The sequence below is a fragment of the Dendrobates tinctorius genome, unplaced genomic scaffold, assembly GCF_039654945.1.
Source record: "Dendrobates tinctorius isolate UK_male_01 unplaced genomic scaffold, ASM3965494v1 ptg000396l, whole genome shotgun sequence".
In the NCBI taxonomy this organism is placed as follows: Eukaryota; Metazoa; Chordata; class Amphibia; order Anura; family Dendrobatidae; genus Dendrobates; species Dendrobates tinctorius.
In genome coordinates this window covers 676,349-702,632 of record NW_027362062.1, presented here as the reverse complement: position 1 = coordinate 702,632, position 26,284 = coordinate 676,349, and the positions used below count along the sequence as shown (strand labels likewise).

Here is a 26,284-nt window from a genome sequence, read left to right as displayed (position 1 = left end):
AATCCTGAAATCCAAAGCCTTAGGTTGTGTTTATTGGTTCTTTCTGACCTCACAGATGTATGGGACTCGCAATTGAACATTGAATTGTAACAGATGTACAGTGCCTCCATGACTTCAGCTTGATCATGCAGTTAATTGCGGCAGCGATCTGACAACGATCTTATGTTACTGCAGGTCAACTCTCTATAATCTGATGACTTAAAGGGAATCTAGACCCAGGTGATTGCTATGTAATCTGACAGCAGCATGATGTAGGGACAGAGACCCTGATTCCAGCGATGTATCAGTTAGTTTACTGGATGCAAGAGTTGTGATAGAACACAGTTTTCTCTTCCTCAGATCTAGTTGCTGAGCCTTGTATAACCACGCCCCCAATACTGATTGCACAGTGTACACAGAAAGCAGCCAATCAGTGTTGGGGGTGTGGTTGGACCAGGAGGCACATGACTACCTAGTTCTGTAGTGATAATCTCCTGCTGATAAAACACTGATTGTACTGACACAGCAAAACACAATCTAGTAAGTGACACATCGCTGGAATCAGGGTCTAAGCGCCTGCCTCATGCTGCTCTCAGATTACATATCACAGTAGCTCCTGAATAATTTCCTTTAAGAGAAAAAAGAATCAGACAAGCAGCAACAAGAGGTGTCTGACAGCAGCCTTTCCCCCTGTACAAACAAGATACGATAGTTCAACTTGTACCTAGAGAAGTGGGGGCCGCGTTCACTAGCTGATAATCTATGAGGAAATAGGGGGACACGAATGGGGAAAAATAAAGAGCTTGTCGCATAGGGTCCAGCAATCAGTATAATAGGGGCATTCAAATAACGCTGCATGAACCGGTCAAAAGGCAATATTTGCACATGTACAGGTGCAAAGAGCTACTGAGTGCGTGGATGAGAAAACGGGGAATAGTTAGATAGGCCAGTCTAAAAAACTGTGTTTTTAGGGTACAGTTGAAACCGTGGATACTGAGAATTAGCTGGATTGTCTGGGGTAGTTCATTTCAGAAAACTGGTGCAGTACAAGAGAAGTCCTGGAGAAGGAAGTGTTACATTTGGAATATAGAGGATTTTCGTCTCAGAACGAAGAGGATGAGGAGGTAACCAAGGTCAGGGAGGAGATGTATGGCGGTGCAGAATTGTGGAGTTCTTTTTGGCTAAAACAGATATGGGAAGCACAGTGGCTAGCACTGTTGCTTTGTTGCGCTGGGTCCTGGGTACAAATCCCATTAAAGACAACATTTGCAAGGAGTTTGTATGTTCTCCCCATATTTCCGTAGGTTTCCTCCAAGTTCTCCGGTTTCCTCCAGGTTCTCCTGTTTCCTCCCACACTCCAAAGACATACTAATGGGGAATGTAGATTGAGCTCCAATGGGGACAGTGATGATAATGTCTGTAAAACACTGCGGAATTGTATGGTGCTAGATAATCAAAAACATAATAATATTGGATTCTGTGGTGGATGGGTAACCAGTGCAATGACTGGCACAGGGTGGAGGCATCGGTGTAGCAGTTGGCAAGGAATATGTTCCTGGCTGCTGCATTCAGGCTGCATTGGATAGGAGAAAGTTTAATAAGCATCAGACCGATAAGTATTGAGCTTCAATAGTCCTGGAGGGAATGAATTGGAGCAACAGTTAGAGTTTTTGCAGAGTCAAAGGTAAGAAAAGGTTGAATTCTAGAGCTATTTTTGAGGCACAGGTGACATGAGAACAAAAGCTAATAACAGAGTGGATTCTGAACCCCAAAAAATGAAATGCATCATGTCAATGAGATTTAAGTATAAACATAATAGTTTAATATGTTGCTGAAACTGTATAATGCTGTGGAATCTTGAGTAAAATCCACACCAAATGCAACGTGTCAACCCGGCCTGAGGATACCACCACTCGTGGTGGATTTTCTGCAGCATTTCCACTGCATTTACGCATCGACAATTGCACTGCAAATGGTCAATTTCCGCAAATGTGTAGATGGGATTTTAACAAATTTTATCCGATACTTGTTTTGTGCACTTTCTAGAGAAGATATTAGGCCTCATTTAGCTAATAAATGGGGTTCTGCCTGCTCCGGCCGCCCACAGAGGGCTCATCCAGCGCTGATCTCGGCCGGGGACCGGTCTTTGTGCGGTTTAGGCGGCAGGACGTCCTTTGTTTGCAATGGCTGCATTCCTAAAACAATAACTAATGATTTACCACGCCGGGCCCCGTATAAAGACGGATTATTACAAATATTCCCTTATTTTAAAGCCGTGTCCGCAGCCTTTTGTCAGTCTCATTACCTAATAGCGGAGACATTGGATTGCTGTGATGGGAAACGGGCAGCGACGTGTGAGATAACTCAGATCCGCGAGACAATAGCCGTGAGCAGACGGTGCCCCCTGTATCTGTGGATGCAGAGTCATCCTCCCGGGCAGCTGGGGATGCGATGTTCTCCCGGAGGAGTATGTGGGTTTGCTGATCATGTGACTGCGGAGAGTTAAATGCCCAGCTTGCCGTCTGCTGCTTCCCACCTCTCGGCGTTTTGCATTTGCTGCTTTCTCCTTAGTAACAGTGAGCTCATCGCAGACTATTTCATTGATTTCCGACTCTCCTCCTATTGCTTTTGCCGTTTCTCCCCGAGCGCTCCGGTCCTCGATGAGGCGTTGGTTTTAATGCCCCCTAGGCCTTAATCATTCCAATAAAGACCCCCCCGTACCATGTACCTGAAGTGGGACTCCGGATTAGGGGGCTGGATTAGCATGCCCGCCGTCTCCGATGTCTTCAGATATTCCTGTATGGTTTGCTGGTCTTCCAGGGAGAAGACGGCCACGGAGCAAGAGCTGAAGGAGCAGGAGGAAGCGGTGCAGAAGAGAACCAGTGAGGTCCAGGTAAGCGAGGCCAGACTGGCGCTGCTGTGCCCACACTAGCTTGGCATAGGAATGAATTGACTTGTATAAAAGCCATAGGAGTGTATGCAACTTGTGGATGTGAACAGCAAGTCCCAGCATGACCTGGGAGCGACAGGCGTTACATCCTCCAAAGTATTGATGAACTTTCGCTTATATTTTTTTCACCCACTTTATCCATAATTTACCATATTAGTGTTTTGTTTTTCTTTTTTTTATCATTCGGGGACTGATTTTCTTTTGTTCTTCAAAATGTTTTGAGCTAAAAGTCATTTTTGCCATTGGATTTAATTTAAAAAAATGTCTTCTATTGCGTCTGTGTTGCATTGTCTCTTGCTGGCTGCCAAATGAGTTAACTGAGGATCCCTCAGTGAGCTGCTTTTAACAGGAGAATTAGCTCTTTTTTTTTTTTTTCTTCGCAAGTTCCTCTCAACTGCAATAGCAACGTTGATTTTCCCGGGGAAACAAAGAGCCTGTAAATGCAAAAAGGTGCAACATTTTTAATAAAACCCAACTGCATTTTTTGTAGGCCAAAATACATGCATTTAAATAAAAAAAAAAAAAAAAAAGTCCCAAGAGATGAACCACCCCCCCCCCCAACCCCTTTTAAGAAAATCTGCATTCTGATCCCTGTTAATAATGGATATATTATTCCTTGACGGAATTGTATAAAAGTCTGTGCCCTCGTTTATATATCTGGCTGGGCTTGTACGATGTGCAGATGTAGCAGAGCTGACTTTGTTTTGTTTCTTTTTTTATTGATCTTGTTTTATAATACAGGTTGACATGCAGTCCTATGCAAAATCACATTCATGTGACAAGGGGTAATACATTATACACTCGCCTGTGTGCATCTTTACAATCTCAGCTCTGCTACATCTACAGTCATGGCCAAAAGTATTGACACCCCTGCAATTCTGTCAGATAATACTCAGTTTCTTCCTGAAAATGATTGCAAACACAAATTCTTTGGTATTATTATCTTCATTTAATTTGTCTTAAATGAAAAAACACAAAAAGAATTGTCCTAAAGCCAAATTGGATATAATTCCACACCAAACATAAAAAAGAGGGTGGACAAAAGTATTGGCACTGTTCGAAAAATCATGTGATGCTTCTCTAATTGGTGTAATTAACAGCACCTGTAACTTACCTGTGGCACCTAACAGGTGTTGGCAATAACTAAATCACACTTGCAGCCAGTTGACATGGATTAAAGTTGACTCAACCTCTGTCCTGTATCCTTGTGTGTACCACATTGAGCATGGAGAAAAGAAAGAAGACCAAAGAACTGTCTGAGGACTTGAGAAACCAAATTGTGAGGAAGCATGAGCAATCTCAAGGCTACAAGTCCATCTCCAAAGACCTGAATGTTCCTGTGTCTACCGTGCGCAGTGTCATCAAGAAGTTTAAAGCCCATGGCACTGTGGCTAACCTCCCTAGATGTGGACGGAAAAGAAAAATTGACAAGAGATTTCAACGCAAGATTGTGCGGATGTTGGATAAAGAACCTCCACTAACATCCAAACAAGTTCAAGCTGCCCTGCAGTCCGAGGGTACAACGGTGTCAACCAGTACTATCCGTCGGCATCTGAATGAAAAGGGACTGTATGGTAGGAGATCCAGGAAGACCCCACTTCTTATCCCGAGACATAAAAAAGCCAGGCTGGAGTTTGCCAAAACTTACCTGAAAAAGCCTAAAACATTTTGGAAGAATGTTCTCTGGTCAGATGAGACAAAAGTAGAGCTTTTTGGGCAAAAGCATCAACATAGAGTTTACAGGAGAAAAAAGAGGCATTCAAAGAAAAGTACACGGTCCCTACAGTCAAACATGGCGGAGGTTCCCTGATGTTTTGGGGTTGCTTTGCTGCCTCTGGCACTGGACTGCTTGACCGTGTGCATGGCATTATGAAGTCTGAAGACTACCAACAAATTTTGCAGCATAATTTAGGGCCCAGTGTGAGAAAGCTGGGTCTACCTCAGAGGTCATGGGTCTTCCAGCAGGATAATAACCCAAAACACACTTCAAAAAGCACTAGAAAATGGTTTGAGAGAAAGCACTGGAGACTTCTAAGGTGGCCAGCAATGAGTCCAGACCTGAATCCCATAGAACACCTGTGGAGAGATCTAAAAATGGCAGTTTGGAGAAGGCACCCTTCACATATCAGGGACCTGGAGCAGTTTGCCAAAGAAGAATGGTCTAAAATTCCAGCAGAGCATTGTAAGAAACTCATTGATGGTTACCGGAAGCGGTTGGTCGCAGTTATTTTGGCTAAAGGTTGTGCAACCAAGTATTAGGCTGAGGGTGCAAATACTTTTGTCCGGCCCATTTTTGGAGTTTTGTGTGAAATGATCAATGTTTTGCTTCATTCTCTTTTGTGTTTTTTCATTTAAGACAAATTAAATGAAGATGATAATACCAAAGAATTTGTGATTGCAATCATTTTCAGGAAGAAACTGAATATTATCTGACAGAATTGCAGGGGTGTCAATACTTTTGGCCATGACTGTATATCAGGCTAAGGCAGTCAGATGAGCTGTGCATCCAATTTTGGCTCATGGTTATACATTTCCTTGTAACTTATGATTGGAAATTACTTTATTTGCTGGCACCTTATTTTCTGTTCTTAAAGGGTCTCCAGGGTGTCACCCACTCCTTCACCCACTGATTTTACAGCCGGTCCCTTATTCCATGACCTTCATCTGACCTGTATGTAATACACCGATGCCATCGCTGGATCAGTCGCCTTTCTCCTCAGTCTTTTCTGCAATTATTTACCGCCTCTGTTATGGTACAAAATGTAGCAGAGCCGCATAAACCATTTGGCACAACTTCTTAATTTACATAGGACTGCAGGTTCTGTATGATCTTCAATAGTGATCACAAAGCTCAAATAATGCAAATGACAATCTCATCTCTGAACCCTAAAGGTCCGACCCTTGTCTGCATATTGTGCTCTGTATGCTAAATATTTTTCTCAGATTTACATAGGACTGCAGATTATATGAACAGCTAATAATAATAAATTTTATTTTTATAGCGCCGACATATTCCGCAGCACTTTACATTTCAGAGGGGATTTGTACAGACAATAGACATTACAGCAAAACAATAATCACATACAGTAGATTATAACAAATACCAAGAGGAGTGAGGGCCCTGCTCGCAAGCTTACAGTCTATGAGGAAAGAGGTAGACATGAAAGGTGGGTGGTAACAGTTGCCCTGATTGTATGGACCAGCCATAATGTTAAGTGTGTAACAGTACAGACACAGAGGGCTAATGGATGCATAAAGCATGTGGGAACATGATGCTGGGAACCTGGTTATGGTAAAACTTTTGGCCCTGCCACACAGGGATAGGTTAGGTTAATGTGTTGAGGCGATAGGCCAGTCTGAATAAATGCGTTTTCAGGGCACGCTTAAAATTGTGGGGATTGGGGACTAATCGTATTGACCTGGGAAGTGCATTCCAAAGAATTGGCGCGGCACGTGTAAAGTCTTGGAGACGGGAGTGGGAGGTTCTGACTATTGAGGATACTAACCTCAGGTCATCAGCAGAATGGAGGGCGCGGGTAGGGTGGTATACTGAAACAAGGGAGGAGATGTAGGGTGGTGCTGAGCCATGGAGGGCTTTGTGGGTGAGGGTAATAAGTTTATACTGAATTCTGGAGTGGATGGGTAGCCAGTGTAATGACTGGCACAAGGTAGAGGCATCGGTGTAACGATTGGTGAGGAATATGATCCTGGCTGCAGCATTCAAGACAGATTGGAGTGGGGAGAGTTTGGTAAGAGGGAGACCGATTAGAAGAGAGTTACAATAGTCGAGACGAGAATGAATAAGAGAAACAGTAAGAGTTTTTGCAGAGTCAAAAGTAAGAAAAGGTCGAATTCTAGAAATGTTTTTGAGGTGCAGATGACAAGAGCGAGCCAGTGATCGAATGTGGGGGGCAAAGGAAAGCTCGGAACCAAGTATGACCCCAAGACAGCGGGCATGTTGCTGGGGAGTAATAGTGGAACCACAGACGGAAATGGCAATGTCGGGTGTAGGTACATTAGTAGAGGGAGGAAACACAAGGAGTTCAGTCTTTGACAGGTTCAGTTTCAGATATAGTGAGGACATGATGTTAGATACAGCGTTTAGACAATCGCCGGTGTTTTCTAGAAAGGCTGGCGTGATGTCAGGAGAAGAAGCGTATAATTGGGTGTCATCAGCATAGAGATGGTACTGGAAACCAAATCTACTGATTGTTTGACCAATAGGGGCAGTGTACAAGGAGAAGAGGAGGGGGCCTAGAACCGATCCTTGAGGAACCCCAACAGTAAGGGGAAGGTGAGAGGAGGAGGAACCGGCAAAAGAAACAGTAAAGGAGCGGTCGGAGAGATAGGAGGAGAACCAGGAGAGAACGGTGTCCTTGAGGCCAATGGAATGGAGCATACAGCTAAAGTTTCCTATCTGGGGGCAGCATATGATAGACTTCTGGGACTGAGCTCGGGAATATACCTTTTTTTTCATGATTTCATCAGTTATTTTCTTGTAGAAGGCTATTTCCTACCGCAATTATAAGGAAAGCCTGCGGGGGTCGCTCACCCCGTCCACTTACAGAGAGGCTGTAAGTCTCACTACCACCGCCCACACAATGATTGACAGCTTATCCTGTATGTAAGGAGTGCTGCCAATCAGCCGTGTGTGGCAGAGAGCGCAGGGTTCACAGGACTTCTAAGTGTAGAAAGGGAAAGCTGGAGGAGTTAACTGAGAATCTGTCAGTGAGCTCTTTCAAGTTTATAACTTTTTTTTATGTTTCTAATTTTTTTTTCTGAGATCTTGATTTATGACTACATTAACATTGAAGGTGCAGGGAAACGGCCTTTAAAATCAAAACTGTGCAGAAGTATTTATTAAATCCCATTTGCAAAAATAATTTTTTAACCCCAAATATATGCATTTAAAGTGTAAAGAAAAAAAAAAAAGCCTCAAAATTGACAACTCCTCTCAAGTCACATGATTCTAGGGGTCCCTGAAATCAGGTTAGTGGTTCATCCTTACTTTGTGACAGTCCAGTTCAACAATTCATGGTCCGGAGTTTAGTTATATGGTCCCTTGTACTTGACAACTTGATCTCATCTGAGAGATAATATGATAAGTGGCCAATCCATAAATCACAGTGGTTAATAATGTGGTTTTACCCCAGAAAAATTCCCCCCCCAAAGGGCTGATGGACCATTTAATTTAATTTTTTTTTTTTCATAAGCTTTTTTTATGCTACATTTTTAAAACTCTTTGTTTACTAGAAACCTCTATATCGAATATGCCACAGTTTTGTCTGTAGGAAGAATATAAATCTGGTATATTAGGAAATAAACCAATAAGTCACTGATTAATTTACTGTAAGACGCAGAACATCATCTGCAGGAAGAAAAGTTTTCCTATATACGCTTATAGTACTTTTCCTTTTTTTAATGTCCTTCTCTGGAAGTTCACTACTTCCTAATTATCTTCATTTTGCCATCATTATATTTAATTGGCTGTAACTTACTTGGTTTTAAATAATGGAAATGTTTCCCAGGGAAGCACATTGGTAATTAAATCTCCGCGGGTCACAAAGCTAATTAACGCTTAATCTAGATCCAGTATGAAAAAGGATGAATTTTTCATCAACGCGAATAGTTATTGTGTATTACATATCGTACCATTTATTCACTCTTTTTCTTATTTGTGCGATCGATTGTCTGAATAAAGCACCCCGATGCTGCAGGTCATAATGTTACCACTACATGACCCCAAAAGTCATGTAACCGCGCCATGGACCTGCCAATTGGGATGTCTACTGTTTCAGCGCAGCGTTAGTGAAATGAATGAAGCGGAGCTGCAATACTACACGTAACCTGTACACAGGAGTGGCACTGTTTTGGGAAGAAAACAACAATGTGTTTCTAGTCCTACGCAAACCGTATTTAATTGTTGAAATGCCCCCCCCCCCAAAGAATGTTATGACTTACAGGGTGGGGGGAGGACAGTGTATGAAATAAATAAGAATAGAAAACAGCAGAGAAAGTAAAACAAGATTAAAGAGAAATGTCCTCTGTATAAAATATTTGCTACGGGAAGGGGAACACGATTTAAAATGTATTATAGTGTTTCGTTGTGGTCGTAAAAATTCATTTATTTATTTTTTAAAGTGGGGAAAATTCAAAAAAAAAAATTTCTTCTTTACATTTTCTTACAAAATCGACACAAGGTAATAAAAATATATTCTAAGGGTTATGTCCCATGTATCGTGAACGGCGTTAAAAATTATATATTTATATAAAATCCTATAAAAGCACTTTTTTTTTTTTTTCTTCCTACATACTGTTTTAAGTACTTTGAGATTTTTTATATATATATATATATATATATATATATATATATATATATATATATATATATATATATATATATATATATATTATATATACACACTGTATATATTTATATGTGTGTGTGTGTGTATATATATATATATATATATATATATATATATTTTACACCGTAATTTTAAGACTATAAGAAGCACTGGACCACAAGATGCACCCAGGTTTTAGAGGAGGAACATAAATGAAGTAAAGAAATGTTGTCATGACGCACTGTTATTGGTGGGGGGATCTGCTGCTGACACTGTTATAGGGGGTAATGTCCTCCAATTCTGTAACTGTACGAATTATTTATTTATATAGCGCCATTAATTCCATGGTGCTGTACATGAGAAGGGGGGTTACATACAAAGTTATAGATATCATTCACAGTTAACAAATTTACAATGACAATCTGGTGCAGAGGGGAGAGGACCCTGTCCTTGCCGACTTACATTTTACGTGATAGTGGGGAAGAGACAGAAGGTCGGGGGTGCAGCAGCTCTGGTGGTGATGAGGCAGCAGCCCAGGTGGTGGTGAGGCGGCAGAATGGTTATTGCAGACTGTAAGCTTTCCTGAAGAGATGGGTTTTCAGGTTCCGTTTGAAGGATCCGTGGGTGGTGGATAATCGGACGTGTTGAGGCATGGCGTTCCAGAGGATGGTGGATATTCAGGAGAAATCTTGGAGGCGGTTGTGTGAGGAATGAATAAGTGTGGAGGAGAGTAGGAGGTCTTGGGAGGATCGAAGATTACGTGAGGGAAGATATTGGGAGATTAGTTCAGAGATATAGGGAGGGGAAAGGTGGTGGATGGCTTTGTAGGTCAGTGTTAGTAGTTTGAATGGAGTCATTGGGGAATTGGGAGCCAATGGAGGGATTTGCACAGGGGAGTAGCGAGGATAGAGGTGGATTAGTCGGGCAGCAGAATAGAGGACAGATTGGAGTGGTGCAAGAGAGTTGGCAGGGAGGTCACAGAGGAGAGTGTTGCAGTAGTCAAGGCGGGAGATGATGAGGGCATGTACAAGAGTTTTAGTAGATTGAGGACTGAGGAAGGGACGGATTCTGGAAATATTTTTGAGCTGGAGGCGGCAGGAGGTGGCAAGAGTTTGGACGTGTGGTTTGAAGGACTGGGCAGAGTCGAGAGTTACTCCGAGGCAGCGGATTTCATGTGCGGGAGAGAGCGTGATGCCGTTTACCATAATAGATCGGGTAGGGAAGATACGTGAGATGGAGGAAAGATAATGAGTTCAGTTTTGTCTACGTTGAGTTTTAGGAAGCGAGAGGTGAAAAAGGAGGATATGGCTGATAGACACTCCGGGATTCTGGAGAGCAGAGAGGTGACATCTGGGCCAGAGAGGTAGATCTGAGTGTCATCTGCATACAGGTGGTACTGGAAGCCATGGGACTTTATGAGTTGTCCTAGGCCAAGAGCATAGATGGAAAAAAGTAGGGGCCCCAGGACAGAGCCTTGGGGGACTCCAACAGAGAGGGAGCGGGATGACGAGGTAGTGTGGGAGTGGGAAACGCTGAATGTGCGGTCAGAAAGGTATGAGGCGATCCAGGACAGGGCAAGGTCTTTTATGCCAAGGGAAGAGAGAATCTGTAGCAGTAGGCAGTGGTCAACTGTGTCAAAGGCAGAGGACAGGTCAAGAAGGAGGAGGATGGAGAACTGTCTGTTAGCTTTGGCTGTGAGTAAGTCATTAGTAATTTTGGTCAGGGCAGTTTCAGTGGAGTGGTGGGGGCGGAAGCCAGATTGCAGGATGTCAAGGAGAGAGATGAGAGGTGGGAGGAAAGTTGAGCATGGACATGCTGTTCGAGGAGTTTGGAAGCAAACGGGAGCAGTGATATGGGGCGATAGCTGGGCATAGCAGTTGGGCCAAGGTTTGATTTTTTGAGGATGGGTGTGATGGTGGCATGTTTGAAGGCAGAGAGGAAGGTACCAGAAGTTAGGGATAGGTTGAAGAGATGGGTTAGGGCTGGAATGATCATGTTAGTGAGGTTGGGGAGCAGGTGGGAAGGGATGGGGTCAAGTGCACAGGTGGTGAGGTGTGATTTGGAAAGGAGAGATGAGTAAGCTCTCCTTCAGTGATGTTGGAGAGGGAGGTTATTAGGGAGGGGCAGAGGTCTGGTATGTGGAGTGGTTGGGGTGGTGGAACTGTAAAGGTTTACCTTGTTTGGTTGATCTTGTTTTTGAAATAGGTGGCAAAGTCCTCAGCAGAGATGAGGGGAGTTGGAGGTGGCAGTGGTGGGCAGAGGAGAGAGTTAAATGTGCTGAACAGTTGTTTAGGGTTGTGGGATAATGAAGATACAAGGTTGGTGAAATAGGTCTGTTTAGCAGAGGTGAGGGCTGATTTAAAGGCAAGTGTAGCTTGTTTGAAAGCAGTGAAGTCGTCTGGCAGGCATGTTTTCTTCCAACGCCGCTCCGCGACCCTGGATGCTTGTCAAAGTTTTTTGGTGAGGTTGTTGTGCCAGGGTTACCTATTGGTTTGTTGCACTTTGCCATGCATGAGAGGAGCGACGGAGTCTACTGCTGATGTGAGGGTGGTGTTGTAGAAAGCGGTGGCACTGTCCGTGTTGTGGAGTGAAGATATGGAGGACAGAGGTAGAAGAGTCTGTGGATGTCTAGGTGTGCGAGGTTTCTGCGAGGATGTGCTAGTGGCTGGACATGGGGGGCAGGTGAGGAGGACAAGGATGAGAAGGTGAGTAGATGGTGGTCAGATAGGGGGAAGAGAGAGGTTTTGAGATTAGATAGGGAACAGAGGCGAGTGAAGATGAGGTCTAATGTATGTCCATCTGTGTGGGTGGCTGTGGAGGACCACTGAGTAAGTCCAAAGGATGAGGTAAGTGACAGGAGTTTGGAGGCTGCTGACTGGTGGGTGTCAATGGGGATGTTGTCCCCCATGATGATGGTTGGGATGTCAGAAGAGAGAAAGTGGAGGAGCCAGGTGGAGAATTGGTCGATGAAGGCAGTAGTTTCTCTTAAGGCCCTTTTACATTTAGCGATGCACCAGCGATCCGACCCGGTCAGGATCGCTGGTGCATCGCTAAATGATCGCTAGTGAGCTTTCATACAGAAAGATCTCACAGCGATGCAGCAGTGACGCAGCGCACGATACTTACCATTCACACACAGCGATCCTGACGTCCTCCCGCCCGCCTCCACGCGTCGCTCGTTGTCACAGCAGGAAGTCTCAGCAGGAAGCGCCCGACGAGAAATGGAGCTGGACATTCTCGCGCGATCAGCGATGGACAGCGGGGGAGCCGGTCGCTGGTAAGTATCACACATAGCGATATCGCTAGCAATATCGCTATAACGTCACAAAACCAGTGACGTTTTAGCGATATTGCTAGCGATATCGCTTAGTGTAAAACCCCCTTTAGTGTGAGAAAGATAGAGGTGAGGATTAGTGGGATGTATGAGGCGGGGGGGGGGGGCAGGATTGGGGGATATGTCACCAGCAGTGAGAAGAAGCAGAGAAAGGGAAAGGTGGGTGAAGGAGAGTGATCGTCTTGTATTGTATTTTAGTAGGAGAGGTCTGAGGTTAAGGAGTATGTCTGCAGATGAAGCGGGGGGGGGGGGGGTAAGAGAGTGGGGGAGATTGTTACTTGGTTCAAGGGTGCAGGGGTTTGGGGATAGCGAAGGAGAGTGAAGATTAGTGGAGCAAAAACGGTGATGGCAAGTGTGAGCATGGTTGAAGAGCAGGCTTAAAAAAAAAAAAAAGCAAGTAAAGTAAGAAAGCAGTGGTTAGTCTTACCGTCTGACCGATTTCTGGACTATTTCTGGTATATTTCTCAGCTATCACTTCAAATGATGTCACATCTGACCAAGGTCATATCTGACCTGCTCTCTTCAACTTATACCATTCAAATGTCCATGAAATGAAGACAGGTGAGTGAGGGAGGGAGGAGAAGAGGGTTGGAGGACGGTTCACAGCAGGGGGCAATTAACAGATTGCAGTTAATGGGACATTTGACTAGCATCAGAGTTGAAGAAAGAGGTAGGACAGGATGGACAAATAAGACTAGATGTGAGGAGCATGTGCAGTATATATAGAGACATCCTGGTATATACTGTATATGTCCCCATCCAGGTATATATGGCCCTCATCCCCATCCTTGTATCCATGGCCCCATCCCCGTCCTGGTATCCATGGCCACCATCCCCCTGGTATCCATGGCCCTCTTCCCCATCCTGGTATCCATGGCCTCCATCCTTGTCCTGGTGTCCATGGTCACCATCCCCATCCTGGTGTCCATGGCTCCCATCCCACCGTCCTGGTATCCATGGCCACCATCCCCATTCTGACATCAATGTCCACCATCCCCGTCCTGGTATCCATGGCCACCATCCTTGTGAACATATAAAAAAAAAATCTACCATTCTTCCCTCCCTCGCAGTGCTGCGTCCTGCTTTGATACCAGCATCTGATTTTGGCGTGTAACAGCACATGACATGCTGAGATCAGCTGCTGGAATATTCACCTCTCCCCACGCCCGGGACTATGGGAGTGGAGAGCAGTGAATATTCATTCCCTTTAATAGCAGCTGCTGCAGGAGTCGGTGACTGCAGCTAATGCCCGCTATTGAACACATTGTATATTCACTGCTCCCCACACCCATAGTCCCTCCCACCTCTCGGCGTTGGCTTCAGTACATAGAGGTGGACGGGACTATGGGCATGGGGAGCAGTGAATCTTCATTTTCTTTAGCACAGTGTTGGCCTTTGTCGCCTGCTCCTGACTCCTGTGACCCGCTGCTCTGCCGCTGCCGCACCCTCCTCCCATCCACAACCAGACTATAAGATAAGGTACAACCGGACTACAAGACGCACACCCCACACTTTCCTCCAAAATTTCTGCTTTCTTGGCCTTTTTTTCAGAGAATATGAATGATAACATCAAAACTTTTTCTCCACTAATGGTTAATGGTTGGGTGAAGCCAGTTATTGTCAAACTTAATAAAGTAGAGCACTTAAGACAGCATGTAGGAGAAAAAAAAAAAGAGTGCTTGACGAGGAGCGGAGGAGTAGAGGGTCTGTTCTCAACCTGGTCAGTGGTTGTTATCGTGGATTAACCTTGGGGTCTCGGCATCGGCCCCTCTTTGCCCGTCTCTGGCCCTGCTTGTTGTCTCTTGCATATTATTTGAGGCTGGATTGTTCTGTTCTCCAGGATCTGCAGGATGAGGTGGAGCGAGAAAACACCAACCTACAGATGCTGCAGGCTCAGAAGCTGGAGGTGGAAGAGGTCCTGGCCGGACTGGATAAGCAGAAGGCAAAGCTGGAGAGCCAGTTACAGGACCTGCGGCTGAAGTGTGCGGAGGAGACAAAGCTGGTATGGGCCTTGTGATGGCGCTGCTTAGTAAGGTGGCAGCGCCAACCAGACATTGGGCCAGCTCTGATAATTCTAAATTATTAATTTAGACTAGTCAGTGTGAAAATGCGACAAATTTACCACAGTGGCTCATACTGGATGATATATTTGTCGCATCTTTACACCGCCTATTGGTTGGCTTATTAAAGATTGTTCTTGTAATTTTCTAATTTTTTTCATAGTTAAAGGGGTTTTTTGGTTTTAGAAACTCTTCTTCCCAGTGTAGTTTGTTTAAAAAAAAAATAAAAAAAAAATTGAACTTTACTCACCCTCCCGGGGTCTCCATCGCTGCTCCCGTATTTTTTTTTATTGTCCGAAATGCTGACGTCACATCGACAGCGCTGCAGCCAATGGGTGAGCTCAGTGTCTCATGTGCGGAGCTGCTGAGCTCAGTTATTGTCTGCAGCGCTGTTAATGTCACATCACTGCTGAAGATAATAGACATTGGAAGCAGCGGTAGAACCTGGGGAGGGTGAGTAAGGCTCAGTTTTGTACCGAAAGTCCTTTCAATACATTTTTGCTTTATGTTGCCAATTATAATGAATTTTTGCTTAAAATGTCAGATCTTTCGTGGCGGTGCGTAGGCGTTTAGATTGTTCTGTGGATCAGCATGCAGCTATATATCTGGGTTAGCTTCAAAGCTGCAATGTCTGACGTGCAGAGCTCGTTATGCTGCCGCCTGACTTTTGTAAGACACATTGTTGGAGCTACGTGAAGCAAAAAATCAGCCCGTTGCACTTGTATCTTTACAGTTAGCAGACATATTAATAACCAGTATGGAACAATATGATTAATGGTCCCAAACTCCATCCTTTAAATCCGGATCTGTGCAGTGAATTCCCATCGTTTCTACAGATTAACCCTTCTTTTCTCTCCAGATCTCTTTATTGCAAACTGAGGCATCCAGCCAGGAGACTCAGATTTCCAATTATGAAGAGGAAGTGAGCAAGGCCAAGGAGGAACTGAGCCGACTCCAGGAGGAGACGGCACAGTTGGAGGAGAAGCTGGAGCGCGGGAAGGAACGTCTCACACCCCTGGAGCACCAGCTGCTCGAATGCAAGGAAGAGCTACACTTAGTAAGATGCTCCTCGTCAATCCCTGGGGGGTAATTGGGTATTATTTGCAGAAATTGAAAGTGTGGACTTTACTGTGACATGCCGATCCTAAATTATTCAATGACTATAAATCAAAATACAAAGGGCCTGTCCAGTCTTTTAAAGGGAATCTGTCAATATGATCTACTCTCCTAAGCCGTCTATATGAGCACGCAGGTCATAGGGTTCTGAATAAAATGGTACCTTGATATCTGTGATCCGATGTTTTATTCCAGAGAAATCCACGTTTTTCTTAAAATGTAAATGAGCGGTTAAGATCTATGGGCCGGACATAGATCTTCCCGAGATCCTGCCTCTCAATGAAAGTGGGAATTACCAGTGTGAGACATGTTGATCAAGACAGCAGGCTGTCAGTCATTACCTGTTTCACACTGGTAATATGCCCCCTTTCATGTAAAATAGGCTCTGCAGGCAGATTCTCGGGGAGATCTATATCCGGCCCATAGGTCTTAACAGCTCTCTGGAATAAATCATCGGCTGGCAGACATCAAAGTAGTAATTTGTATAACTTTCTGTGACCTGTATAGACGACTTAGGAGGGTGGATCCTACTGTCCGATTTCCTTAAAAAAAAAGTGTCATTTAAAGGATACAGACCTCTTTGGGGCCTTTTATTTTTAGATACCTGTATTATGTGCTACAAATCCTCTTTGTAATTATATTTCATTAAAAATCTAGCACCTTTTGTCTTTCACAGGTTTTTTGTTTTTCTGCACAGTGCTAGCTGTCGAATGAGTCACCTGGGAGTCCATCAGTGAGCGCATTCTGACCATGAATTTGAAACTTTATTTTTTTTTTTTTTTGAGCTCCTTTCAGCTCCTTTGACTCTGTTCTAATTAGGACAGGCCGCAGCGCACACAGAGATATATCTATCTATACAAATTTCCATATCTTTATGACCACCAAGATCAGCTCATCTTTGATTTGTTTTCTGTACCTAAATAAGCAGATAAGAATGCAGAAAAAGAATGATTTACAAACTCTCCTGTCAGAACGAGCTCGCTGATGGATTCTTGGTTACGGTAATTTATTTCTGCCCCAGCAATGTGCAGGACTGCTAAAGCCAAACTGTGCAGAAATTTTGGTGAAGGCCAAATGAGGAAAGATGTCCATCCAAAACGTGAAATTGAAATTATAGGGTTAAAGGGTTTGACCGAGATTTAAAAAAAAAAAAAAGTATCTCAAAAGAAAAAGTAAAGTTTATCATATAGTTGTTCTTACTTTTTTATTTTTTCTCAACCTTCTTGCTCTTCGCTCAATTTTTCAATTTTCAACCCCCTTTTAACTCGTCTGTAGTAATTGCTCATTTTTTACATTTGTTTATGTATAATTTTCTAATTTTTGTATCTTTTTTTTTTTCTAGGCCAAACTTCAAGATATAAAGTCCGGTGAGAACGACCTAAACTCTCCATTTCACGTCAGCTGGCGTCACCACTTAGATTTGCCCATGGTCAATGGCACAGGGGATCATTCCAGCCTGAGTAACAGCAGCAGCGAGCCGGCAAATCTTCATGAAACTGCAGAGTACGAGAGCTCGGGCCAGCCAGAAAATCAGAGCCACAGTTCTCCGGTTCGTATACGATGTGCATTTAGTGATGCAGAAGAAGTAAGGTTTTCCTATTTGTGTAATGCTTTCCGCTTAAAGGGGTTCTCCATTTTCAGTAAATTCCTGTCGGCATGTTCAGTTTATTTTATTCTTTTAAAATGTAGTTTACTTTCCCTCCACGAGTCCAGCTCTTGAGTTACTACCGCTGCTCCCGGTGTGTCTGCAGCACTGACGTCTCATCGACATAGCTGCAGCCAATCACTGAGCTTTAGCGGCTCTGCCCAAGTACACCGCATGAGCCGCTCAGAGCCTCGGAGATCATTGATTGGGCTACAGACAGTGGGAGCTGCGGCAGAGACTCAGCACTGGATCTGGGGAGGGTGAGAAAAGCACACTTTTGTTTGTGTTTTAAATGGATGTTCTGAAAATGCAAGTTCCTTTAAACTGGCCATGTAATAAATAGATGTGCCTAACCCAACAACCATCCAATGTTATGGGGGTCTCCCGAAGGTAGATGTGATGTGAGATAAGGGTTGGGTTGTTGTAAGTCGGCACCAAAAGTGACTGTGAGCAGCTGACTGTTCATCATCTGTCCTGACATTACAGGTACGGAGCAGTCCGGAAATCGCCCATACATCAGGGAGTGAAGGGGAAGAAAAAGACGAGACTCCTACTATACCAGCCCCAGCTGACAAGGTATGGCACGGATGATCTGGGCGTTGCAGGATTCTGGTCCATGGCCACCGAACGAGAGCCCTGCGAACCTCCTACTACTAGGTTGCAGCATGAAGTAACAGGGGTCTGGTAATCAGAAGAAACCTGGGGGATATCACAGGTAGCAGGAGGTTCGAAGTGTCTGGATTGGCTGCCAAGGAGTGGCAATATGACCGCTGACCCCGGATCCTGCCAGTCTCTTTGCTCAGCTCTAACCAGTACTATTGAGGTTGTTATAAAATCAATGATCGCAAACCTATAATTTTTCAACTGTTGTGAAACTACAACTCCCAGCATGCCTTGACAGGCCCATGATGGTTATGGTGTGCTGAAAAGTTGTAGTTTTGCAGCAGCTTGACATTCTCAGGTTGGCGAGTAGCTGACACTAGAAAAATGGCATTAAAATCACCAGTTTCAGCTGCTGGAAGTTCATCGTAAGACATTTCGATTTGATTCCCATAAGTTTTATAGTTTGAGCAGTATTAAATCCCTTTTATTCCAACATCTGTCACAGTTCTCAATAACATTGGAGTCCTCACGTCACGTAGCGCGGGAGGAAAACGTAAATTTTGCAAATGTATTGTCTGCTTTTTCAGGAAATTGCATTCCATGTGGATCCCTTTGAAGTGCAGCAAAGTGCACCTGCCGCACAGAGTGTGCCGGAGACGGGGCTGGACTTCTTCCAGAGTGACCCTTTTGTTGGAAGTAAGTGCTTTCTTTTTCTTTTTTTTTGGATGGGGGCTCATATCATGTCTTTATTCGTATCTAAACTGAGAACTACAAGTTTGTACGATGTGTGATGGAACTTTAGGTTGTAACGAACCATGAGTGGTGGGTCAGTAAAAAAAAAAAAAAAAAAAAAGCGACAGTAATACCCATGTCTGAAAGCAACTGAAGATGATTTTTTTTTAATATGGTTTCTGAGCTTCCCTAGTAAATGATATTACTAAAAAAGAGAATGTATAACCTTTCTGAAAATGCACCTAGTGTCTAAAAGCTAAAAGAAACACACACTTGCTTTCCGGGCGGCCCCCATATCCTTCGCCAGTCCTGTCTATAACTACAAGCTCCTCAGACTTTTCATTCCTAAATATTGCCAGCTTAAAAGGGGTTTTCAGCTTCCCCTGACCCCCTGTTCCCCGGCTGTAGTTTACTTAGTGAGTAAAGCACAGTTTGTTTGTTTTTTTTTTAAATATATTTCCGATTTCAGAAAACCCCTTTTAATGCCCTTTTGGAAATAAATCTAAATAGCTGCCTCTATTATTCTCCTTATTGCTCCTTAGTCAACAATGTCTTATCTTTTTTTTTCTTGCAGATGATCCCTTTAAAGATGATCCATTTGGTAAAACAGGTGAGTTTATTAATGTGTTTTAAATTATCGGAATATATAGGTCACTGTTGATGTGGATGTAACCCTTGAAATTAACAAAATACATGCTGAAGGAGTTTTCCAGATTTTATATATAAAATAACAAATAGCGATGGGCGTGCGTGCTGGCATTAGGTGTTATCCGAGTACGCTCGTGTCATAATGGAGTATTTTCGGTGTGCTCGAGTCACCGCCGCTGCAGCACATGCATGGATTTCCTGACAAACAGATATGCAGCCACAGCGACTCGATCATGTTTTTCGCGCACGCCAAAAATACTTAATTAGGACACAAGCGAACTCAATTAACACCTTATCCGAGTCCGAGCACACTCGCTCATCACTAAACATAATGATGTTAATTAACTCACTGGCCTGAGCTCTGACGCAGCCACTGCTGCTCCTGGTGATTGTTCGCAGGCTGCAGTGGTGACATCACAGCTACAGTGCACTTGACCACTGCAACCAGTCGCTAGGCTTGTGCCTTCTACATCAGCTGAGCCCAGTGACTGTAACAATCACTTTTGCTGTAGCCCTGATGTCACCGTTGCAGCCTGTGAGCGAAGTGGAGAGCCAGTGCTGGAGCCGGGACCGACCACTGAGTTGTTTGTTGATTTTAGCCCTTGGAGGCCTATAAGTTAAAAAAAAATATATATACTATATTTGTGATTATGATATTCTAAGGTTCTGTCATGCTCAGAAGTGTGCGCATTTCTGATGGCTTCGTATATAAATCCTCCCAGTCCACCGACTGCCTTCTTGTGACCTGTCGCCCCTTTTTATTTGCAGATCCATTCGGGGGAGATCCTTTTAAAGACGCTGACCCTTTTGCTTCTGATGTGTTCTTCAAACAACCTTCAGCAGATCCCTTCTCCTCTTCAAAAGTAGATCCATTCCCATCTGCGAAATCCGAAAAGTCGGATCCTTTCTTATCTTCAAATGTAGAAAAAGACGATCCTTTCTTGTCCTCGAAGGCTGACCCCTTCTCCTCCTCTAAAGCCGATCCCTTTTCTTCTGCAACCGAGGATCTGTTCACGTCTTTCAAAGCAGATCCCTTTTCAGCCCCGTCGGACAGCAGTTTGGCCTCGGTATGTGGTGGTGTTATCACGTAGATAATTTCTGCTAGTATGATGCTTTTTCTGATCTTAGAAAGTTTTGTTTCAACACCAACAGTGCGATATTGCACAGGACAAATGCATTTCCTTATAGCCCGGACAACCGGGGTGGTTGTGCAAACCTTAGAGAAAAGCCCACGTCTGTCGCACCAAACTTCGGCATAGTTTCTATTGTTTGGCTGCTGCTCTTGGATCTAGACTGATCGTTTCTGACACATATGAAATATTCACGCTCCCTCCCCATTAATAATCGTCATTGCATCCTGCAACCTTCCCTCCTGAGAGCAATCATATGTTGTTTTCTTGTAGAACGAAGCTTTGAAGACCAATGACCCTTTTGCACCCGGTGGTACATTTGTGCCAGCAAGCACTGAAACTGGTGAGTAATTATCCAAGATAGTGTCTTTTCCCCTGTAGTACTGAATGTTGGTGGATGATTTTTTTTGTATTCAGTCTATACCTGACATGGACATATCCCAGGCGTCAGGTAGGCAAGGATAAAGGTCACCTGACATTTGTGTTGCTGATCCGTGGTGGCTACTGAGACTATCACTGATCACTCAGAACATCACGTGCCTGCTGCTGTAGCCAGGACTGATGAGATTGATCATTAATACAAGGGAAAGGCACTACAAAATGTACAATGTAGAAGTACTGCAGCCCCCTTCAATCATACGATTGGCCTGGTCACCAAGAGTCAGACCCCCACCAATCCGCTATTGATGACCATCATTATTGAAGTTGTCTGCACACTTAAAGAATAAGGCTGGTTCCTGGAGTGGTCCTGGTTCCTGGAGTGGTCCTGGTTCCTGGAGTATTCCTGGTCGCTCCAGATTTAATTCAGATCTGTACAATGTGCTAAATCCAACTTCTGCATCAAAATCTACCCGTTGCACAATGTGACTGTACGTCATTGCCACATTCTCCTAATTCTGTATCATCAGGAAATGACGACCCCTTCGCTTCAGTCTTCGGAAATGAATCATTTGCCAGCGGATTTGCAGACTTCTCTGAGCTTGCCAAGGTATTCTGATAGGAATTTTCTACTTACCTGCCATTTTTTATTTTTAGATTTTGTGATTATATTTTCCCTCGTGGCAGCCTTCACGTTTTGTTTTGGGCCAAAATAAAAAGTAAATTAAAAAAAAAAAAAAAAGTGTGAAATGGACGTGGGTGTGTGATGTTTTTCATTAAAAGGAAAGTAAATCAATTTTAACATTTTAGGGTGCTGTCAGACGACCGTATAAATCGAATCATGATGCACAGACTAGCTGGCGGCTCTCCCGACTCAAGTATGACCGCTTTATGCATATCTATGCAGCCTGTCACGCTCAGGTAGGGAGAGCCGCCAGCCAGTCCGTGCATTGAGGCCTGATTTATACGGCCATCTGACTGCGCCCTTAGGCTGTGTGCACACGCTGCGGATTTTGCTGCGGTTTTCAATCCGCAGAAAGAATTGACATGTCAATTCTTTCTGCGGATTCCCCTGCGGTTTGCCATCTCCTCCATTGAGGAGATGAAAAACCGCAGGGCAAAACCGCAGAGCAATCCGCAGGTAAAACCGCAGGTCTTTTAACCTGCGGTTTCACCTGCGGATTTTACAAAATCCGCGCGGATGAATCCGCACCTAATCCGCAGCGTGTGCACACAGCCTTATGGTCATTAATGTTTGGGGTTTTTTTACAGCCCAGAATTTCTTTATTCTTCTCCCTTATCCTCCAAACAAAAACTTTTTTTTATTTTTTGTCACACACCAGAACAGCAGCACGGACTCAGCTGATGGCACAAAAGAAAAGGAGACACTAAGCATCAAAAGCACGTTAGAAGAGGAGTCTTCTCAAACAGACACTCCACCGGCGTTACCTCCGAAAACTGGAACTCCCACTCGGCCGTGTCCACCCCCACCAGGTAGGCCTCCATACTCTGTACTGTGGCCGTTGAACCTCATAATAGGCTGAAACTTCTTGTTTTGTACAGATGCCTTTTCAGTAGTCTCATTGTCATCACAGACTGAATGATGACAGATAACACCATTCACTTCTATGATTTTCACAGCCCACCTCCCCCCTTTTCCTGCACAACGACCTCTGTACAGGTCTCGCAGCATCCTTGTAACGTTCTTCCAGACATGTCAAAGAATATTCCCAATTTAGAGGGAAAGCAGACACTAAAATATAAATCCTTCCTGTGTGGCAGGGTTTTATTTTTTTTGACACAATAGAGTGGAAGGGAGTCTGATAAAAAAAAAGTCATACAGAGACTAAGGTTTCATGTTTTAGATTCCATACACTTTAGTAGAGCTTTGGATGTGTAAGGGGCACATTTGGAAACCATTTTTGGGCCCCTATTGGAGTGCTGAATTGGGTGGAGAACGTAGTGGGAACCCGGCCTAAACCAAAAGTCTAGAAAGAAAATGGTTCATCAGCATTTTCCTGTTTTGTGTGTATAATCCAGGTCCATCCATGTGTTAAAGGGGTATTCCCATCTAATATGTAGTAGGTTTAATAATACTAGCAATTACCTTCAATTAGAAAGGTCATATAGTTGTTCTGATTCACTACGTTGCTTACCCCATGAGCAGGGCATTGCAGTAGCTTAGATATCCATGGTTACGACCACTAGCAACTAACTGTCACTATATGAATGGTTGTAACCATGGATACCTAAGCTACTGCAATGCCCTGAACAAGGGGGTAAGCAACGTAGCTTATCAGAAGAACTATACTACATTTCTAACTGGAGGTATTTGCTGATATTATTATTATTACATCTACTATATATTTGGACAGGATCTTGGAGATGGGCATACCCTTTAAAGAAAATGCGTTGTACTGATAGGAATGTGCTGTCACGCTCTTTCTGTTTAGGCCAGAGGCCTCCCTCTAAGCCAGAAGACTTGTTCAAGCAAGGAGACCCATTCCAGGCATTCAATCTCAGCTTCCCCAGCGAGGTGGAGGAGTCCGACCCCTTCACAGCCGGCAAAGGGACAGGCGAGAGCGGGAGTCTTAGTAGCTTTAACACTGTAAGTACAACCTGAGCCCAGAAGCGGTGCGGACTGTAACCCTTCATCAGGACGCTGCTGTGTATATCTGTATCCAGGGAGCGGGCGCGATTCTCATGTGGCTCCTCTGTTTATATAAACCCTTTTATATTTTGTTATTTACTTCTTGTATTGTTCTTTTATCGATTTCAAGTAAAAAAAAAAAAAAAATTCCAATTATGTCTTTTTGTTGATTTCTTTTGTTTATTTTGTTGGGTGCTACATGCAGATAATGGTACAAACCAAAAAAAAAACCACAGGAGGTGCCAAAGACCTAGAAATAAAGTCACACGGACAGGCGAAGATTCACACTTTGTATATTTGTATTTCACAATTATTTCCATTAGTTAAACTTGTTTTTTGTTTTATTGTTTTAGGAAAGCTGGGTGACATTACGGAGGAACCACATCGGCTCCTGCTTCCATAGTCATCCAGCTTTCCCAGACTCTTGCACTGCAGATCTTTTATAATTCTGCCATGACACGTCACTTAGTAGCTGCATTATGATTCGGAGCTGCCATTAAGAAGGCTGGAAAAAGTAATATCCATGATCCAAAATCACAAATCTGTAATCCTGCGAGAAATGAAAAGATTTAATGGAGCTTTAGACAAATTCGGTAAATTTATTTTCCTTTTAAAGTGCAGATCCAGCTGTGAGAGCAACAACTGATGAAGGTCGTACCTTGGCTTTTTACCCTTTTGGAGGGAGATGCGGTCTTTCTCATAACTAGAAAACTGGAAAAGCGCTAGTTTTCTTTAAACTAATATGTTAAAGTATTGTTTGGATTAATTTTAAAACCATGTAAATGACCCCTCAGTGGCCAAAGGCTCCATTCACACGTCCATGCGTCATGGTCCGGGTCCGGCCTGGGTCCGGGTCCGGCCTGGGTCCGGGTCCGGCCTGAGTCCGGGTCCGGCCTGAGTCCGGGTCCGGCCTGAGTCCGGGTCCGGCCTGAGTCCGGGTCCGGCCTGAGTCCGGGTCCGGCCTGAGTCCGGGTCCGGCCTCAGATCTCATGATCGGAACGCAACAGCCTTGTATATGCCTGGGAGTTCCTATCAGGCAATCCACGGCCGGGGTCCACGATCTGACCGAGAGCCACAGATGTGTGAACGTTGGCGCAATGAATTAAAGGGCCAATGTAGACAAGGTTACCGGAGCCGGTGAACGTCTTCCAGTCAGCCATATATTAGTGGCCCATTTATACATGTCGACCAGAATTCTGTGCACAGAATGATCGTTAATATGATCGTTCTGCATGTGTAGACTATCAATATTCTCGGCAGCACATGTCTTGTTTTATACAGGTTGATATGCTGCCGAGAACCATGATATTAATGCTGGCATGAATGATCTAATCACTCAATGAACAAGCTGTTCCCTTGTTCGTTGGGCGATTACACAAGCCGAAATATGACGTAAGAATGATCGCTCCCAATTATCGGCTTATCTAAATGAGCCTGGGTCCCCCACTAAATTGCCGGTCTACTTACGTTGTACTTTCAATAGATGATATATTATTTGTATACAACTTTATACTGACTTTTTATGTGGCTGCTGGATAAAGCCGAGCATCGCTTTCCGCAGCCCCATAGGGAATAAATGGAGTGGCGGTCGAGCATGTGCATAAAAGTTCTCAGTTGTTCCGATTTGGTGTTGGTCCCAGCGGTCAGACCTCCAGCGATCAACCAGTTGTCAGCTGTCCAGTGTTTTCACCGGACAACCCCTTGTTTTACCCGCAGTGTACATATAATTATGCACAGTAAATCCTTGTTATTTTTGCAACTCATGTGTTTCCTACAGGAAAAAAAAAGTTAAACCAAACTTTTCAAGGTCCACTTGCAACTTTTTCTCCCACAATTGGGGTCACCCATGAGTTGCAGTGATGCTGTGACATTACTGAACAATATAGGGTGTAATTTCTTACTGTGAAGCCCTAACGATGGCCATGTGCTTATCAGACGGAGCCGATCTTTCAGGTGGTCCCAGTTGGACGTCCCTAAGGGTGTGTGCACACTTTGCGGATTCTGCCGCGGTTTTTTCCACGCAGATTTGTCTAAATCCACAGGTAAATCCGCAGGTCAAAAGACCTGTGGATTTAGTGCGGATTAGCCTGCGGTTTGACACCTGTCATGGAGCAGGTGCCAAACCGCTGCAGAATCCGCACAAAGAATTGACATGCGGTTTTGAAACCGCGGAAAAATCTGCACCGTGTGCACTGCGTTTTCCATTTTACATAGAGTAATATGGTACTGTACAACGCAGCAGAAACTGTTGCGGATCCGCAGCAGAATCCGCAACGTGTGCACACACCCTAAGCGTGACCTCACGTTTGTGTTCGGCTCATCACAGGGGGTCCAGCTCTGGCACCATCAACTGTTGTTGCAGGTATTGATACTGTCTGACATCTCTGTTGATTTGCATTAAGAAGCTTAAAGGGGGAACAACTTGACTCCACCTCAGTGTATGTGCACTAGTGTCACAATAATCCTTCAGGTTGTGCTTTTGTTGATAATTTTTTTAATTTTTTTTTTTCTGTAACGGAAATAAGTCCAGGTGCTGAAATTATAATGCACAACTAATATAAATGAGCAGAGCTGCAGTGTAAAGCAGGAGAAGTAGAAATCTAAGCCTATTAGCACCAATGGGGCACAGCAATAATACTGTCTGTTAAAGGGTTATTTTAGGTGTGTTAAATGGCAAAGTGCTCGTGAAAACAATCAACTTTGCAATTTACC

The 26,284-nt window shown here is 44.0% G+C and overlaps 1 protein-coding gene across 5 annotated transcripts in view; it reads left to right on the top strand.

Annotated features, from left to right (window-relative positions):
• The window catches only part of EPS15 (epidermal growth factor receptor pathway substrate 15), a 116,435-nt gene that overhangs the window by 75,767 nt on the left and 14,384 nt on the right, over positions 1-26,284 (top strand). For 4 of the 5 annotated variants that reach the window (XR_012227452.1, XR_012227453.1, XM_073563735.1 and 1 more), the window contains exons 13-24: positions 2,800-2,872; positions 14,451-14,612; positions 15,530-15,727; positions 17,129-17,335; positions 17,918-18,007; positions 18,622-18,730; positions 19,341-19,376; positions 20,183-20,481; positions 20,818-20,887; positions 21,453-21,532; positions 22,266-22,416; positions 23,376-23,530. Coding sequence is in view for 3 of the 5 variants with exons in the window: in XM_073563735.1 (XP_073419836.1) it covers positions 2,800-2,872; positions 14,451-14,612; positions 15,530-15,727; positions 17,129-17,335; positions 17,918-18,007; positions 18,622-18,730; positions 19,341-19,376; positions 20,183-20,481; positions 20,818-20,887; positions 21,453-21,532; positions 22,266-22,416; positions 23,376-23,530 (1,630 nt within the window). In the remaining 2 variants the exon portion in view is untranslated. The remainder of the gene's footprint in view (positions 1-2,799; positions 2,873-14,450; positions 14,613-15,529; positions 15,728-17,128; positions 17,336-17,917; positions 18,008-18,621; positions 18,731-19,340; positions 19,377-20,182; positions 20,482-20,817; positions 20,888-21,452; positions 21,533-22,265; positions 22,417-23,375; positions 23,531-26,284) is intronic. The other variant, XM_073563736.1, reaches the window with a different exon arrangement.